The sequence below is a fragment of the Crassostrea angulata genome, chromosome 1 (assembly GCF_025612915.1).
Source record: "Crassostrea angulata isolate pt1a10 chromosome 1, ASM2561291v2, whole genome shotgun sequence".
Classification (NCBI taxonomy): domain Eukaryota; kingdom Metazoa; phylum Mollusca; class Bivalvia; order Ostreida; family Ostreidae; genus Magallana; species Magallana angulata.
The window spans coordinates 3,617,175-3,631,214 of NC_069111.1; the positions used below are offsets into that span (position 1 = coordinate 3,617,175).

Consider the following 14,040-nt stretch of genomic DNA (forward strand, 5'->3'; position numbering starts at 1 on the left):
AATAAATAAAAAAAAAAACAACAATAAAGATGTGTGGCCCCAGTTGGGGAAGGGAGTGTTGCATACATGTAGTAATTAATAGAAAAAAACTGTAGAAATCTTCCCTCAAAATCAAAAGCCGAAACAACAGAAGGGACATAATGTTTATCTTATGAATATATGGAGAAAAATTTGAAATTTCGTTAAAGAAGATCTACCCTACTAAATTGTCCAGATATTTTGTATTTAATACATTAAAGCTGATTTCATCAGGGTTCTGGCTATTGCTATTCTTGTTTTGTGCTGTGTCAGTAGTCTCAATTAGCTTATAAACTATATTCACTAGTTAATGAAGATTTTGCTGAAAAAAGTTCCTCTATTAAAAAGGGAAATGAAAGTGCATATCAAAAATACTTCCAACCGAGAGTGAAATAAACGATCATTGATTATAGCAATGTTACACCAGGATCATCAGAAACCTTCAAAAGTTATAAACTTAAGCTATACTATTTCCAAAAAAAAAACTTTTTGACGGGCTTGTGTATATTTGGATGTTTGATATGGTTCGTGTTATAAGCAGTCCTTGCTCGTTTGGGACAGAAATTGCCTACGGCCAGGGTAAAATGAGGTTCTAAATGCATTATTGGAATATCAAGTCACCTTTGTGTTCCACAACTGCTTTGCACATGATTGGATAAATATCCTCACCTCAAATGAAATTTTAAAAAATGCAAGGATTCTGAAGCGATAAACATATTTTATATATTACGATTTTTGTGATCGGCTTCGGCCGATCACTATTGTGTCCATATGAGGCATCCGGCAAATGCTTCCATGTGCGCACACATTCCGCTTGCATAAGTAGTTCTTATAAAAACTTGAAGTTTGGTTTAGTATTTATATAACATTTTACTCAGTTTTATTTCTATTCATTTACCTTAAGAGATGAAAACATACATAAAATACAGTTCGACCTGTTAATTCAAGAATGCACATTTTGTCTCACGCGTAAGAATTTCGATCGAAAGTTTCATTCCGTAATGCAGTTGACGTCGATGAACTGACCTCAATCATGAGAAGATGCTCCATGAACTGACCTCGATCTATTGATGTTGCATAATAGTAGCTAGGAAGACGGCTTGATTTAAAAACAAGGTTACGTTATAATGCGACCTCAATAGCAAGTTATGATTTTCAGTCGCATTAAATTATTTTAATACAACTCTTTGTATACGTGTTAATGCTCTTTTAGAGCCCTACTCAGTATTCTGAAGAAGAATATACATTAACATTTAATAATTACGTTAAAAATAAAAAACTAGACAAGGAGTTTACGAACGGCTTTCCCCAAATTTATTTCAAAATTAAATTTGTTGACAGTGTATAATGATGAAATTATGGTGTACAGATTCAAAATATTCTACAGTCTATATGTTTTAAAAATACAGTACTTTTTAAATTATTTTACATCAAACTGATCATGTTGAATGCTTCTTTCTATCAATATATCATTATTGCCGATCATTCCTTTAAAAGGAATATTTGTTTTTAGTATTTGTTCGTTTGCAGTTGTGAATGAGAAACTAGTGTAGGTAACCGGGAGGGGGGAGGTTATTATTTTTTTTAATTTCTTATGTTGAAGATTGGATGTCTTTTTATTTTGTTTGGATTTTTGTGGAATGAACCATTGAGTCTGCTTTCACAAACAAATAGGAAATTAGTGTAAGAGTATTATTGTTTTAAAAGTTTAACAGTTTTTCATCGGGAACATTCTCAAAACTGCCATTTTCATTTCTTGTTTATGATTAACTAAAATTTAAAAAAAGAAATTGTGAAAATACGTTATATAACACAAAATGGTTGATCCAAATTTAAATAACCCTTGTATAATTTTTGAAGTTTCTTAGATTTTTGGAGGGAAGAAAGATAAAAGGGTGTTTTGGATTTATTTCATTTATTTGGAATTTTGTTTAGAAATGTATGTTTGTTTGGTTTTTTGGGGGTTTTTTTGTCGTGTCTTATTTTGTATTCTTTTGAGTATTTTGTTGTTGTTGTTGGGGTTTTTTTGGGGGTGGGGGGGGGGGGTGATTTTTAAATTATGGTCATTATTGCCTTTCATTTTATTTTTCAAAAATTTTTTTTTGGTGTTAGCCATATCAGACGAAGAAAGACAACTCTGTTACACATAAACGAATTACAGGGGTAGATAACTCGTGTTCAAAGACAAGGAAGACTACTCGAACATTTTTTATGTGCAGGATTGTCAGCTGTTAATGAATGGTTTACTAAATGTTTTAATGTTTCTTGTGTCAGTAGAGAGACACGGCGATTGGCACGCACAGACACGGGGAGTTTTGGGTCACTAGGACAGGTCTTATCACAGTGATGATTACACATCTCCTATATATCTGGGCGTCAAGGGCTGCCGTGGACAGGAGGGGCAGCTTGTTTCATCACTGACTTAAAGTCTGCTACTGGTTTTAAGCAAGTTCGGGATCAGGGGGTTTTGAGGAATTAACAATGTTGTAAACAAGGTTACTACTACTAAATTGTTGAATATTCTATGCAAATTTATTTTTGCCTGGTCCTTGGTTCCAATTGTCTTCGTGGAAATATTTTCATTCTAATATACTCCAATTTAAATAATTGCTGTGAACTTTACGAATCAAGATCTCATACATATGAATTATTATAATACCATATACAAAATTAATACAAAGTTAAACCTGAGAGGTAATTGTACAATGTTGGTGTTGTAAAGTAGGACAGCATCAAGTGTTCACCCGTCTTGAACTTCGAAAAGATATAGGTCGACAGAGAAGCGTCAGTGAAATTTATTAAAAAGTTACACAGACAACAATATGTTGCCGTCAATTCATTGTTGGTTTTTATTTTAATTAAAAACAGTTCTTACAGCTGTTAAAGTTCATCCACTCAAAACTGTTTCATTTGAATGAAAGGAAAATATATAAGCTTAAAAATTTATACATGTAGCGCGAAGATATGAAGATATGCGCTTTGTTTTTGCTTATTTTCATTTTTAATGAAATGTAAATCTGTGACCGTTTTACTTTGTTTATTCCATGATATTTTTTTGTATCTAACATATCGAAAAGATATTCAAAAACCTCTACGCTGCAAAGTTAATTCTCTTCTCGTCCTTTTGGGAGTTGAAAATATCCATATATTTATATTTGTTTATTTTTCCAACATTAACCTTTATGTTGTATGCCCATAAAAAAGCACTGTAAATGTATTAATAATTTTTGTTTGTAAATAATTTTTTTTTTATCAAAAATCAAAATTAGCTTCTATTTGATATGGAAGGTATATTGTTAATCCGGTTTGCTGTCCAATATATTTTTTTCGGCATAATTGTTTGAAAAAAATTCAGAAATTTAATTACGTACGTAAACAATATTTCGAAAGAAAAGAAATCTACATTACATTTCTAACAGGGAAAATCTTTATTAGAAGAAGGATTGTGCATACATTCATCTTGAAAACAAATTCGTTCCATGGAAAAAAAGAAATCGCCTATTCTCCGAATGTAAGAAGTGTATTTATTATAATAAACAAAGTAAGCGATCTGACAATAAACATCCGCGAGAAAGAGTATCGTGTATGTATTAATTTTTATGATAAATAAACGAATAGATCCTTGGTATAGGTAACGATTAAATTTTATTTTTTTTAAAAATTCATAGTTTTAAATATCGCAACTGAGCTAAAAGATTCATAGTAATAAATATTGCAACTAAGCAAGAAAAAAAATATCGGAAATTTCTAAGGTAAAAAAATACCATATAAAACGTCCATTCACAAACTTTTAAAAAACTTTTATCGCCCGCAAATACTTCATTTTTTAAAACGTTTACTTTGGCTTTTATACTCAATATTTTTATAACATTTTAGTAAAGAATATTAGATATTAATAGCTAGTGCCCGTTTGTTACCAGTGTCAACCATTTTTTTTTCTAGCTTGAATCAAATTTAATTTGAATTTATTAAAATAGAACCAGTACTCGTGTGTTTCAATTTTCGTGCGCAAAGGTTTTTTTTTTCATCAATTTGCAATTTCAGTGTATCAGATGTAACATTTGAAAGCTCACGTTGTGTATTTTTGGTTTCCCTATAGTAAACAATATCACAAACCGAATTATATTGCTATTGAATTAAAATTGTTTCTTTTAAAAGTTTTCAAAATCCGTTTATAGATTTAAAACAACATATGGTTTTCAAATGTTACTAAGTACTCCATTTCGTTAAAACGTTCATTCCTGTGTTTTATTACAAAAATAAAGACAAAAGCTGTAATATTTATATATTTAATATTTCAGACAACTAACACTAGTATTCAACGTTTGTATACATGCGACCGACATATCTCGTGTTGGGAGACACGGTCACAAAATTGGGACTGGCGCTATGGAATACTTGATTTGTAATTTACAACTATTCGAGGAGATTTTCACAAGTTTTCCTTTTTCGGGTGTAGATTGATTCACAGTTTTTTTGTTTTCAGTTTTTGGTCAATTCTTTAAACTCCATTTTTAAAATTTTTCACCGGTTGTGATCCAAAAATTATGCAGATAAAGGAATTATGGGATCTCCTTTTTTCTGAAGCAAGTTAGAATTAATGACAGTCCACATAACATCCACTCAATGACACTGACGGGTCCGTACCTTGAGCCCGACCCACCACGGACCTCCGGGGACCCGAACATCGGGCTCGGGCGTCTACATCATATCAACAGACTCGAAAAATCTGGGACACGTTCACCAGCAAAGTTTCTTTCAATCGATAGTTTTACCCTGAGACACAAGAGTTTGCAATATGTACTTTCTCAACTAGAAAAATTGTCGTCTGATCCGGGACTGGCCAATGACGTCATTCCTCGTTCCGAATCATTCTCTGGCTTAGATCTGTCGGGGCCAGTCAATTTGGGTATATTATTGTCTTTTTTCCATTTCATCCGCCTGTTTTGGAACCAGATTTTAATTTGACGTTCTGTTAATCCGAGAAGATGAGCGATTTCTATCCTTCTCCGCCTCGTGAGGTAGCGGTTAAAATGAAATTCTTTCTCTAGCTCCAGTGTTTGGTATCGTGTGTAGGTTTGCCTAGTTCGTTTTTGTTCATATGTCACTTCAGCTGAAAAAGAGAAAGGAAATTGTCAATATACCGTAATGAAACATCACCCAGTCCCGGTGCACAGATAGTAATCTAGATTTTGTCAACACGACATTACTTGATGAAATTGTGTTTCCCCCGAGTGTAATGGCTAGGCAAGGGTCAAATCTCATTACGCAACTCACACTTAATAGAACATGAATCGCGCAAATTGATATATTTTTGAATTTCGTGTTTTTTAATGAAAAAGTTTAAACTTATTCAGCGGTTTTTTTTATTTGTAGAGGATGGTTACCTCGGACATTTGCATTGTTTTGGGAGGTAAATTCTGTTGATGATTAGAAGTTTCTGGTGTCTCTTTGTTGCAGATATTTTAATGTACTTTATTTTTTTTTCTTGACCTGATCAAAAGTTACATGTGTTGCCTGTCAAAACAAACCGTTCGTTACATCATACAACTTTGCATGTCTCGCGCGGGCATGTTAGCGCTTGTTCCCTTTGATCACTTCAGCCCTCCCCGCGTCCTAAGAATTTAACGACGTTTTTACTGTTCAGAAGAGGAATATATTGAACAAAAAACATTTTCCGAGTTGGTTTCTACAGAGCTGGAGTCTAGACGACGGGCGTGTATCCGCGCTCGGCCCCGCGCTATGTCCCCTCAAACACATGTTAAAGGGAAGTAACACGCGTTCCGGGACCCCGGCCAATCCGACAAACAGCTTCTGTTTATTTTTTTATTTTATTTTTTACCGCTCTATACTGCAAATTATTTATCATAAAACTTTAAAACCATGCTCAATTTTTAATATCAACAATTATTTTTTATCATATTTATGCTAAATAATACAGATGGTCCGGTATAAATTAGAATTTTGGTACAATTGTCTGGATGCAGAAACAATACAATATATTGATTAGGTCCACGAACAGTGCTGCAAATATCGAATACAATAACCATATGGGTTTTGTCAGGGTTTTTTGCGCACTTTATTGAATCAATGGTATCTTTGTTGATTGTTTCTGATCAAAGACCATCTGTTTTATAAATTCTACTTAATCATCGGTCTTTTTATATCATGTTACACGAAATCATTTCATGTATATATATAGTTGTATTATTTTATTATATCCTCCATTAATTTATCAATATTTATTCATTTTTGTCTCTAGTTTATCATATAGAGATAGAGGGGCGACTACGCAGAAACGTATTTTATGGCGAATAAAACACTGCATAATTCGTATTCTCATTAAAAGTTAAAACCCTGATTTAAAAATCTGCATTGTAGAATCAACTTAATATTTTATATGCCGAGCAATTGCGTAAAACTCCACATAATAAATAACGAAAACATTGGTTTTCTATGCTTAGATTTTCCATTTAATAGCTATTCTCCAAATACTTGTAAATTGTACGCAATTGCACAAATTTAGTGAAATGAAGCTAGACTAATGTAAATATGAATTATTTAGAATTCCTGTTTGTTGTATCAAGTTACGCTTGTTGCACATGATCGATTTCCCACAATAAATTGCATATAATTCTTTAAAAAGGTTGGGAGTTATGAAACCTCGCAAACGGGTACAATAAGAAGGGAAAAACTGTAGCACCAATTTCCCTGGAAACCGCCGAGCGTGCTACGGGGGCAAGGCTTTGTTTCCGCCAGAATGTACGTCATATTGCTAAACAATGATACAGTGATTCTGCAAATTATGCCTGCAAGATAAGGCCTGGTACTCGGTTCACATGGAATATTGAAAAAAAAAATCAAACCATCGCCTTCAGTCTCGTGCGGGAACGAAGGAAAACAAAAATCAATTGTGCGACCTAGCGTTACCAAATCAATTAAAGATTGATGCCAAAGAAATATTGATGCAATTAACGAAGCCTTTTTATCACTTTTATTTTGAGGCATTGTTTTTTTGTCGAAGTGTTGATTGTGATATATTATATATTTTATTTAATATGAATTCATAGACAAACCCGCTCCTATATATATAACACACAGAGGTGATAGTCGTATTGCTTAATTAGACAAAAAATAATTAACAAGTTGCCCAAAGTTACACATGTTCCTTTGATAAACAAACATGGTATGATAATTAATGGGTATGTTTTGTGTAATGTCGCCATAAATCAATTGTTTACTCCGGCCTGGTCAACGTGAAACGAACACATCGTATTGGCAAACAACGCTCTAACCTAGGGCTATTGCCTGCTATTCGACCTTAATGGACATTAAGATTTTTCACTTTTCATTTAACTTTTGTTTGTTGTCTTTGATATCTTTGTTTTGATTTTCTGACAGATTAAGACCAGCATGTCACACCACGTCCCAACAGACAGGACCATCCGGGCAATTCGTTACGTCAGATGTCAAGAGTCAAGCTCTGTTTTACCACGTGGTATACATTTGTATTGTCCAAGGAGGTTCAACAAATCTTAATAAATCCTATTTTATGTGCATCTGTTAAATAATATTTAGAAAAACCTATCCGTGAAAAATACATATATTTTGCCAAATCTTCCAAGACTTTTCTGACATACAATTTATATTGTTATAATTTAAACGAGTTGCTCTAATTGTAAATCCTAGTTTAGTTTTATTCCACACATACTCAGTGAACATTGTTTAAAATAGATTGTGTTACTAATATGATAATATTTACATTATCATTAACTGTGAATTCTTCACACTGCATAAAAAGCATCCTATAAAAAATCACATTAATGTCAAATTATATTTGCCATTATAATGATTATGAGCTCAACATTCAGTAATAGCTTTCACAATTGGTAAATAGGCAACCTGATCCCTTGGTGCATTTCAGAGTAATACAACACAGAAAAAAGCGCCCATGTTTTGTACTGAATTTATCTTTTTCAATAACAGATTGATTTCATGTACATGGTTTAATGTGGTAAAGATACAGATCAGTTTTCTGCCTAGGTAATGTAGCCCTTATTTAACATTCAAAGATTAAACGAAAATTTCTTATCACTTCGCAGGGAGCCAAGCGGAGAATGCAGTGAGCAAAAACTGTAAAATAAAAACTGCATCTAAAACAACGCGTTTTGCTTCTCAAGTTTTTTTTTTATCTAAAACTTGCTCACAGTAACTTTATGAACGGGACATGAATTTTTATGAACGCATGCGGCTTATTTTTATTTCAATAAAAACAACGACCAATTTACAAGGCGACATAAGAATATCTTCATTTTTGGATTTATTTTTTTAAGGGTTTTGGATGAATTCTTTATAACTAATTTTGATAAAATGAACATGTTTTTTTTCTTTTTTCTTTTTTGTCATTCGGCCATTCATTAAAGTGTATCGTTATCTATTTAGTTATTATACTAATATCAATGTTGTGTTTTTTAAAATTATCCTATGCTACTTTATTTTGCCTTCTGCACTATAAAAACATCTTCTATTTTCATTAAACAAAGAAAGTTAAGTGAAAAAAATTAGGAAATTCATCTTTATAAGACTGGTATAAAATAGAAAACTATGGACGAAGAATGTTTTTAATGTTTTGTGAAATTTTTCGAATGATATTCATTTCTCGTTTGAAGTCAGGAGCGCTCGTAAGAGAACAATTGGGGATTTTTGTGAAGTAACTAAAGCATTCGGCATCTGTAATTAGTTTAATTACTTTCACCATCGCTCCCTCTTTCTCCCACTATCTTTGGAATTTAGAAGAGTCCGGGACACATCCCGGCTTGTAGCGCAGTCGACAGGTTCTCAGAGAAAAACGAGAAGTGCTCGAAATAAAAAAGCACCTAGACTAAGGGATAATGTGTTTCAGCTAATTGGTATCATGTGCACCTCTCCGACACTCGATACCCCTCTATGTTCTAAGCTAAATTGTATCCTGGCGCGAAATCTAATAAATATTTCCACATAAGATTTTTTGAATTGTTTATGATACACCGTGGAGAAGTAGCAAGTTAGTGTAATATGATATTACATTTAGCTACGACCGTGTTATTTTTATGTGCATTAAACACTTTGATTTCAGTTTAAATGATGTTACAAGAAAACACTCTTTTGGGCCTGTGTTTGATCTTTACTTCGGCCTTCAGATCCTTGCCTCGCAATCTGAGAGAGAGGCTGGAGCGCAGAATCCCCCGGAAACTTCTTGTTTTTACAAACAGCTGAAGTGTGTGCGTTTTTAACAGCCGTGTATTATAGTGCCGGGGAGCGAGTTCTCTTTTGTGTTTATTAAAATGTATGAAACCCGATACATTTTATGATTCATTTCTTGAGAGATACAAATGTTTTCATGCGCGCGTCTTCGCTTACATAGAGTGCATTACATCTGATAAAAGTCGTAAAACCGTTCGCAACCTCCCTATCTTGTAGGAGGACATGAATTATGTCACAGGTATTATTTATAACAGATAAAAGGAGACTTATTGTTTTTAGGGTAGTGAAGTCACTTGATAGTGCAAATCTGTCCTAATAAACATCCCGCGTAAGCAAACCCCTGCATGTACGTGTACGTGCATGCGAAGTGCTCCCGGATTCCATGATGTAAATCATGCGATCCAAGGGTTACAATCTTGCTGACGACAAAATGTTTTTAGTTTTTAGCTTTTGTTATCAATTTATGACTAAGATTTTTGTGTGCTGTTGCATACGTTCTCCATTTTTATGTGACTGTAAGACTCGCTCTGCTAATTGAATGAGTGCAGATCGCACTTTGTATTTTTGTTATTTATGAGTGGTATCCTCAGTTTCCGTGTTGCCTAAATCTTTTATTCGGGCCTCTGTCCTTGTGCTATATATTTATTTGAGATTGTAGGACATTCATCACTTTCGGCAGCATGATTGACAAAATATTCCATAAATGTAGCTCTATCTTTTCAAGCATCATCCCCGTTTTACCTTCGGCCATGTGTTGAAAAGAAAGGTGTAAATTTCTAGCTTTTATGAACTACAGGTGTAAGAAAATCGTTCTCTTGTCGTTTATTTTCTTTTAGAAATAAGCTCGAGAACAACCGTGCGAACAAGAGTGATGACATTTCAAGATAAAATGGAAACCTAAGACGGGCATTCGAATGTCTTTTTTCGGACGAGACGGGTGTAGAATTCGGCTCAGTTTGTACAATGGCAAGGGACGAAATCAACGAGAAAAGACAGAAATATTTTTGGCAAACTCTCCTTCATACACTTCTCTCCAATCCATCACCAGATTCGTTTAATTTTGACAGTCGTAAGCACCTTATAATTGGGGGTCATCTTTAGGTGCAGAGGTCGAAAAATTTGTATAGAAATAAATTGTGTAAATTTTATCTGTCACTTTTGTTTGTCTATCATATTAGATATTAACTTTCCATTCCTCTAGAGTTTTTATTTTATTCATTTATATATCGATAATTTTATTTAATCAAAATTATCGCATTGATACCCATCCGTTATTTCGATCTGATGATTTAATATTTTTTAACTTTAGAATTATGAATATGCATAATTAGATATGAATCGTTTTGTTTTGTTTACGTTAGACAATTTACATAAAAAATGGTCGCGGTGACGGAAGAAATCGAAAGCCCCGGGAAAGGAAATTTAAGAAATAGAAATACAAGGATATAATGTTACTTTCGGGCGTTTAGTTATAAACATTAAAATTCATCACTAATCCAGCAATAATTTTATGGTCATTAAATACATTCTGCTGACATGGCTATACATGATGCAGGCAGTGAAACATTGCCACAGGTGACTTGATTTATCTTACATTTTTTTTTACTAGTGATTATTTGTAGAATTTCGTTCTTTATTTTCATTATGGCGACCGGAATATTGAATTAAATGACTTAATAAGTAGAAAATACTCATCATTTTCAATCCAGGGTTTTAATTTTATCCTATATTTTTTTTAATTTATTATTTTTATATCTAGTTTTGCCTCCCAATCTCTTCTATAAATTTTTGTTGTGTTTATCCAGGCGGTTCTTTTACAAGTTTTTTTTCCTTGCAAAGAATAAAAATTAAATCAAAACTTAGTCTTGTCATATTCTAATAACATTTTGAATTAAAAATACATTAAAAACAACAGACCGCGGTCATACCATGGCGAAATCCAGTTCCTTCTTAGCTGGGTCTTACGACGGCTATTTATTTTTAATTATCAGCAACAAAAATATGACTCATGGTTCATTTCCAATTTATTCATTATATCATTTATTTTGATTTAAAGGAATTAATTAATTTGGAAGCCTTTCCTAATTTTGTTTTGTGAATGTTTTTTTTTACGCTCTTTAAAAGTTTTGATAAATCCATAGAATGAAAGTATTAATTATATTTTATTTATTTACAAAAAAATTCAGTCCTTTTTTGATGAAAGAAACATTAATTATAAATTTTATTGAAACTGTTTACAGTTATATATGTGTATTTGTAATTTTTACGTTAATGTTTACAATTAAATACGTTTAATTACAATTATTTACATATTTTAAAGTGTATATTATACTATATAAGATTCCCGCGAGTTTGTTGAAAAATTATATAAAAATATTACAACCACGGTTATATTATATTTTGATTTTCTGTTAGAAAGTATAGTCTTAAAACTGAATTTTGCAAGAAGTAGTTGAGAAATTACAGGTTAAACTGTACAAACCAATGATATACTAAAAAATATGATGATAAAAGGAAATATATGAGGAAATATCAAGAAGGCCGTGAGGAGCTGGCGATGATGGTCAGACCGTGTTGTGAACTCTAACGTAAAGGACTTAGCTGTCCTTCCGCCATTAAAACTGGCCTTCTACACGTTCATTATATGTGAACAAACTACACTATGACTGATTGGACCAAACAGTGATAAATTTATGACCAAATGGACGTTTATATCTCAGCAAAGAGACCCAAAATGACACATTCATTCCAACGGTCCACTTGCATGAATGGATTTCTCCTAGTTATATTTTAAAATGGGAAAATGCGGAGATAGTGAAAAAAATATGTTGGACCTTTTACAACGCCATTGAAAGATACTCAGAAAGATGACAAAAAAGCCCTATCAAATGTTTTAAGAGCTCAAAATATTTACACAGAATATATACATTTTGAATGAGAAGATAAAAAAGATCTAAAGGAATGAAAATATAAATCAAAGTCGTAAAGTTGTTGAACGAATTGGAGTTCGTTGATGCGTTAAACACCGCGTACTAGCGCCATCCGTATTTCGTCGGAAAGCCATTTTGTTCGGAGACCGCTGCGCGAAGAAGCAGCTTGCCATTAAAACCCCACATTAAAACTGATTTAATGTTTACAAGCCTGGCCTTACTTTACATGTGACATAAAATATCTATCACTCACACTGACACACAAAATGTGAAAAAGGGGGATCAAAAACCCGAGACGTACCTCCATTAATGGTCGAACCCATCCACGGAAACACTTGCATATTTGGTGCCGGAGAAAGGCCGTTCATCCGGGCGGCTGGATTTGTGGCTAGATGACCAAGCTCTGCCCCGTGCATTTGGGAGACCGCGGGGTGATGGGGTTGCTCGTGGACAGGGTAGTTAGGGGGAGGGGTGGGTACACAGGAATCCTCGCTTTTTACACAGTTCGATCTATCGTCTGAGTAGGATTGTCCATGATTAAAGTTCTGTGAGTTTTGGTAAGACTGGTAAATGGAACCATTGCTGCCCGCACAAAATCCGGGCTGCTTGGATACAAGGTTCATCGGCTGATTGGGGCCGTGGGACTCTAGTCTGTCATACATAGGATAGCAAGAATATCCAGACATCCCGTATGAATTGTCACTGTTTTCAAAACACATATTATGGGGCGCGGAATGAAATCCCCCTCCCTCCAAATGTTTCTCTGTCCGGGGATAATACACATCCGTGGGGCCTGGTCCGCCCGACCCGGGCATATGAGCAGGCATTATACTGCTATAGTAAGAACTCATAGTATCACTCAAATATGACCGCTTTATCTAGTCCTGTTTGATTTGTATTCGGAACATTAAGACCTAACCTCGGTCATATAATGTTTCTGAAGCCACCCCCACTATAGGCTAAAACCAGCTCTCGTGAGAGGAAAACGCATGTGATGGAATCTCGCTACCAATCAGAAAAAAGAAAGCCGTCACGTGATCACAATATTCATCACACAATTTTCCCACCTGTGTTATGTTTCACTGAAACTTAAAATAAATTTCACTCGCAGATTTAAATGTTCCAAAATTATGAATTACAATTTTAAGATGATTTTTCCGTAATGGGACTCTTTCGTTTTTCCGGTAAGATCTCTGTAAGTGTGTGCTGATAGTTTGAAGTTAATCAAGTTTACCTGTTTATATATTAATGATTTAGTGCCGGTGGGCAGGTCTTGGTTGTTTACGCTAGATTGATCTGCAGTGAAGTGTAACGTGATTGTACATAGAATATCTATATTTCATTTTAATTCAATCAGTTGCGTTATCTTATTTCTTTATTTTCAAAAGGAATTCTGATAAATAACGAACATAAACATTAAGAAATCTTGTTGGGTCTGCTGTTTGATTAAAAAATGAAATAAATATATTTCGTTTTGTTGACACAAATTTGAGTACAAATTTTAGAAAAATATAGTTTTGACTCTATGCATTTTCGAGAATTGCAAGTTAATGTATAGTTGATGTATAGTTAAATTTATATACTGGATTTATTTAAACTTTAAACATTCTGTATTTTCATTCCATTTTTTAAATTGTATAGGGCACACTTTTTACACCAAAGGTGTGAACCCGAAGCAATTGTTCGAAACCGGACAATACTAGCTTATCATTTACCTATTATCGCGGTCCGTATCTCCTCAAGACGTTTCTTTGTAAACCACAAGGTGTTTGTAGTCTACCGAAAAGTCGCACTGACCGGGTAATTCTACAAAACCCCGAGAAAATTGGACATTTATCTGTTGAATGAT

The 14,040-nt window shown here is 33.6% G+C and overlaps 1 protein-coding gene across 1 annotated transcript; it reads right to left on the reverse strand.

Moving 5' to 3' along the window:
• Positions 1-4,293: 4,293 nt before the first annotated feature.
• On the reverse strand, positions 4,294-13,164 carry LOC128168129 (homeobox protein Hox-B7-like). Its single transcript, XM_052834237.1, has 2 exons — positions 12,493-13,164; positions 4,294-5,131 (listed from the first exon to the last, which is right to left on the reverse strand). Exons 1-2 carry the CDS (start codon positions 13,040-13,042, stop codon positions 4,827-4,829), a joined length of 855 nt encoding a protein of 284 aa, XP_052690197.1. The 5' UTR covers positions 13,043-13,164; the 3' UTR covers positions 4,294-4,826.
• Between the last annotated feature and the right edge of the window lie 876 nt (positions 13,165-14,040).